The 5,815-nt window shown below is 28.2% G+C and overlaps 1 protein-coding gene across 1 annotated transcript in view; it reads left to right on the top strand.

Annotated features, from left to right (window-relative positions):
• Positions 1 to 1,024: 1,024 nt before the first annotated feature.
• The window catches only part of LOC117171773 (translation initiation factor eIF-2B subunit beta), an 8,480-nt gene continuing 3,689 nt past the window's right edge, over positions 1,025 to 5,815 (top strand). The window contains exons 1-5 of the mRNA XM_033359381.1: positions 1,025 to 1,236; positions 1,327 to 1,413; positions 1,613 to 1,894; positions 1,971 to 2,127; positions 4,486 to 4,880. Of these exons, the coding sequence (XP_033215272.1) occupies positions 1,169 to 1,236; positions 1,327 to 1,413; positions 1,613 to 1,894; positions 1,971 to 2,127; positions 4,486 to 4,880 (989 nt within the window). The 5' untranslated portion in view covers positions 1,025 to 1,168. The remainder of the gene's footprint in view (positions 1,237 to 1,326; positions 1,414 to 1,612; positions 1,895 to 1,970; positions 2,128 to 4,485; positions 4,881 to 5,815) is intronic.

A 5,815-nucleotide genomic window follows, 5' to 3' on the forward strand; every position in this document is an offset into this window, starting at 1 on the left:
AAACAAAGCACCTCATCAAAGGTGCAGAAATTGTAAATGCAAACAAAGTGGAAACAACTGAAATTAAATTCACAACCTGTTTGAACATTTTCCTCAAAGATATCTAAGTACATGGAAACCCTTTTATAGCCCTGCCGAGAATTGAAGCCGCGCCACAGGTAGCTGTAACAGGAGTTGCGCTGGATGCGCGGGATCTGCGGTTGTCACTCATGCGAGCGCTCAGGCGTGAACAAACAAAACCGGATTTGTCTATAATAAGTTAGTTCCCATTGTCACAACATTCCTAGGAATTAATTGTCCAATTTAATTACCTTTCAGAATTTTAGTTAATAAAGATAAGATTATAATAGATTATAATAATTATTATATAATAATAATTATATATTATTATAATAGTTCTGTATGGTTACAGAATGGATATAGCGGGATTTCCACTGTTGTGCATACACAAATTTGTATTTAAAAGTTAAAGTTTCCAGATATACACCCATGTACAGAATTAATTTTTAAAAATAAATTTCAAAACTCGCGCTAAATATTTAGGTATAGTTGATATTTTAGTGAAATCCAAGATCTCTGCAAGCCGAAGGTCAACAAATGATACTATTTACACGGGATGAAACATTTTTTTCTTTATAATTTGCAGAAAAAAAATTATTAGAAGTTTATTTTAGATACTAATTTTTTTTTTTAAACACTTTTCAAAATTAATAATAGAATCGATTTTTTTTGTAGCGACTTCATTACTTAGTTGAATAGTTAAAAAAAAAGAAATAATATTCAAAGACACTTTTAGTGAAGAATAATCTTTTTTCAAATTATTCAAAAAATAAACTTTCGTTCCACGTAATCAAAGATATTATAAACGTAGATATAATTAATATTATTTCTGGCCCCTCAGCGTGTAGACATCTTGGATGGTTCCCACCCAAAACAAGCTGTTCTGACACATGATTGGGTAATTTTCTGAAGTCCATGACTATTGGTTAGATTTAGATCGACTTATGGATCGACTTGAAGAAGCTTCTAACCTAAAAATAAGCACGTCAAAGTGTTTGTTAGAGTGAAGGAAGAAAACGTCTGTGAGAATATTAGGATTAGTTAATGATTAATTTGATAAATTATTACAATTTGTGCAAGACTTTTATAAATTTATCGTTTTATAAGCATGGATTGTGTACCAGACGGAAATATTCATCAAAGGGTTTTAACCTTAATCAACAAGATTAAACATGGGTAAAACATTGCATCATAATTTATTTTGCACTGTATATGGTTAATGATTTTAATTAAGTTTGAATACGATTATATATTTTTTTCTCTTAGTGAAATTGAAGGCACGTATGAAATTGTCGTAGCCACTGTTTCCGTTCTAAAGGAAATTATTACAATTACAGAATGGAGTACAGCAAAGTAAGTTTCTTAATTTTTATTTTAAATACAAGAAATAGTTTATGTAATTAAGTATCAAGTTCTATTTTTTAAATTAATTATCTAAACCTTAAACTGAATTTAAATTCAAGATTACAGTTCATTTGTTTATTTTATTTGTAATTAAACACACGTGTAATTTTTAAAGCTTTTAAATTTCTATTTATAATTTTTCTCGCAGATCGGTTATGGATTTGGTCAGATTAAATGGAAAATACCTGATAGAATCAATTCCTTTAGAGGCCTGTATTGGAAATATGGTTCGACGTATATTGCACATTATAAGAGAAGAATACTCTTCAGAGTTAAAAAATAAAACTGAAGAAACGGATCCTCAGGAGTCGCTTCACAAAATTCTTACCTCCAAGGACGATCGAAATATTGATTTCAATGTCTCAGTACCTTCCCTCAAAGAAGCCCTTGTCGAGCACATAAACGAATTTGAAGTCGAATTAGAAACATGGTACAAATTTCGTGGATTATTTTCTCATTATTTCCTACTTTCCATTAGTCTGTAATGCAATATCTTTTTAATTTAGTGCCGAAAATGTCACACAACAAGCTTCAGAGCACATCCACTCTAATGAAATTATAATGACTATCGGTCAATCTAGACTAGTACAAGAATTTTTAAAGAAAGCTGCAGAAACTAGATCCTTTGAAGTAATCGTATCCGAAGGTGGTTCCAATCTGAACGTAAGTTTAAAATGTATGCATGCAAAAATAAATATATTTGAGATAAAGATTTAGTTTTCAACTAAAATGATGATTATTTAGCTGTAATAGTTCAAACCTCAGTTAAAAAATAAATTTTCAAACAAAAAAATATATTTTTCAACCGAAGAGTTAAATTTCAAACTAAAATGATGGCTCTTTAAGCAAAAAGGGCATTTTAACCAAATTATTGACTTTTTTACAAAGAAATTAATGTTTAACCAAAAAAGATAAATTCAAAACGAAAAATGTAATAGTTGATGTTTCAACCAACAGAAATTTTGACATTAAGTACAAATATTTTAATCAGAAAGCGTAATTTTTAATCACATTCTTTAATTTTATTAAAGTAGGTTAAGTTTCAACCACATAGTTGACTTTACAACAACAAAAACATGCGTTTTTAACCAAGATCAATTTTCTACCGAAGAAGACGAATTTTCTACAAAATATATGAAATTTTAAGCCAAACAGATTTGAATTAAAAATAAAAAACGATTCAATTTAACCAACAAAGACGAATTTTCAATAAAACAGTTTACTTCAATCAAAAAGGAGAATTTTTAACAAAGAACATGCATTTTTAACCCAGAAGATTAATTTTCTACCAAAAAAGTCGAATCTTACACAAAATACATGAAATTTCAACCAAACCAGATTTTAGTTTTAAATAAAAAACGATTTAAATCGGCCAAGAAAAACGAATTTTAAACAAAATAATTAAATCCCTAATCAATAATATTAATTTTTAAGAAAACAGTTGAATTCAATGAAATAAGTTAATTTTTAAACAAAGTATTTAATTTTCAACAAAGTAGCTTAAGTTTTCGCCAAGTAGTTAAATTTTAAACAAAAAACATGAATTTTGAACGAAAAAGATTAACTTTCTACCAAAAAAGTACACAAAATACATGAAATTTAAACCAAAACAGATTTTAAGGAAAAATAAAAATGATTTAATTCAACAAAGAAAGGCGAATTTTCAACAAACTAGTTTAATCCTTAACCAACAAGGATTAATTTACAATAAAACATTTTACTTGAATAAAAAAAGTCATATTAAATCAGGAAAGAAGAATTTACAACAAAATATATGATTTTTCAATCAATGTACACCATTTTAAACACAATTCCTTAATTTTTAATTGAATTCTCAGCAAAAACATTAATTTTTAACCCCCAAAAAAATGATTTTTGAACCAAAGAGTAAAATTTAAAACTAAAGAACATAAATCTTCTACAAAAGCAAAGATTTGTTAAATTTTCAATTAAAAAAATTATTTTATACCAAAAAAAGAATTTAAAAAAAGTAGTTTAATTTTTAACTCAAAACTAAAAAGATAAAAGTTACATGGAAGATTAATATTCTACAAAAATAGAATTTTGAACAAAATACCTAAATTTTCAACCCAATAGTTAAATTTTTAATTAAAAAGATACATTTTCAACTGAAAAGTAAACTGTTCAATTTTTTATCTAAAAACTTAATTTTCAACAAAAAAAACACGAATTTTCTATAATATAGTAGAAATTTTCAACCAAAAACATGAATTTTTAGCCAAGGGGATTAATTCTATACCAACAATACGAATATTCAACAAAAAAAAATACATTTTCATCTAAAAAAGATTAAATCTTTAAAGAAAAATGTAATAGTAAAAGAAGTTTTTTTGTAAATATCCTTTGCGTTTTTGTAATTGCATCTAAACCTGTAAAATAACTGCATTCAACATAGTGAACTTCCGACTGTAAAAGTAAAAACACCACATTAAATATAATACTTTTATAAAATTTTGGGAAAGTACCTTTCTGAAAGTAGGAAATAATTGAGTAAAATTATTTCCTATTTTCAGATACGAGAATTCCCAAAATTGTGTAAATCCACTATATAGAAAGTGGTGTTTTTACTTTTCTAGATGGAAGTTCAATATTTTGAACGCAGTTATCTCACAGATTTCGGTACAATTACAAAAACACAGTGGATATTTACAAAAAAAAATTTGTTACAGTGTAGGTTGAAAAGCGAGTCTTCGGGGTACTTTTGAAGATGGAACTTGAAAAATCCACTTTTCTAGAAAAACGCATCTAAAGTTGGCGAGTTTCACAAGCGCGCATGTGTTATATTTTTTGGTAAACATAAAATTGACCCACTTCTATAAGACATAAGTACAATATAAAAAACTTCCACAAGGTATCCATTGAAGTATGGTTTTGATTCGAAACCCCGAGATCGATACTTGTGAACTTGGTTCAGAAAAACTCAAAGATGTCCTAAATTGCGATCGACGAATTAAATCCCTTTCCTTGCGGAACGTCACATATGTTTATTTCCTGTTTCAGGGCCACGAAATGGCAGTGAACCTCGCGAAGGCGAAAATTAAAACCACCTTAATCTCGGATGCGGCTATTTTTGCTATGATGTCTCGGGTGAATAAAGTGATAATAGGAACTCGAACGGTTATGCTGAATGGAGGCCTTAAGGCCATTTCGGGGACGCACACGGTTGCACAGGCTGCCAAACACTATTTCGTCCCAGTCATGGTCTTGCTACCGCTGTATAAACTTTCTCCTGAATATTTATGCTCTTACGATCAAGATGGTTTCAACAAGTACCTTTCCCCGAGACAAGGAGTGATTCAGGCTGACAATATTCAACTCATGGATAAAATCCGCGCCTTTAATCCTGCTTTTGACTACGTACCTCCCGAGCTTGTCACTTTATTTATTTCTAACACGTAAGTTTTCCCTTCAAACAAGAGTAAACCCGAACGATTGATCACTCGAATTTTTTATTTCAATAGATTTTACCATTATTTCACTGATTTCAAACTAATTTAAACGATTCCAAAGGTTACCCAAAAGACTTAAGAAGATTTAGAAAATTTCTGAAGAATTGCACAAAGGGTTTCAATAATTTATGGGTTTTAACTTTAAAAATTGAACTGTTAAAATTAAAAAGTCTTAGCTGTTAAACAATTATAAAGTCAAAATTTCAAAGAGCTAACTGAAACTTTGAACGATTCAATTTTAAATGTTTAATTTAAAAAAAAATTATTTGTAACTGAAAATGTTGAATTTTGATATACATATAAATAAGAATTAAACACTTATTCATGCAGAAAAAAAATAAAGAATGTTGAACAGATCTTTAGAACTTTAAAGATTCAAATTAATTTAATACATGAAATTATTTCTTATAATTTTAAAAAAATCTATATTTTTGCAGATTTCGAAAAAAATTTAAAGCCTTTTGAGAATTGTGATGGGTTTCAAAACCGTCACAAAATTCAGGGTGGCCGCTGGACCGGGAATTTTCTGAGACCGGTAAAAACCGTAAAATGACAGTGAATTTATTTCTTGACCGGGAATTTCACAAATTTTTCGAAGAAAAATCTGTCCAAATTCAATTTCCACATTTTTTAAATAATTAGTTGGAGTGATATATTTTTTATTTATGATATCATTCAGTTTACAATGCATAATTTGAAAATCATTCACATACAAATTGTTCATTTTGGATTTTAATTTTTAAACGTACATTTTTAAATGGTCAAATTTTAAAGTGCAATCTTAAAGAATTAAACAATTAAAAATTAAAAGCTTTCAGCTTATGAATGAAATCTTTGAAATCTAACGACTTTTCAACACAAACTTTAATTTCTGGTAAAAA

The sequence above is a fragment of the Belonocnema kinseyi genome, chromosome 4 (assembly GCF_010883055.1).
Source record: "Belonocnema kinseyi isolate 2016_QV_RU_SX_M_011 chromosome 4, B_treatae_v1, whole genome shotgun sequence".
Taxonomy (NCBI): domain Eukaryota; kingdom Metazoa; phylum Arthropoda; class Insecta; order Hymenoptera; family Cynipidae; genus Belonocnema; species Belonocnema kinseyi.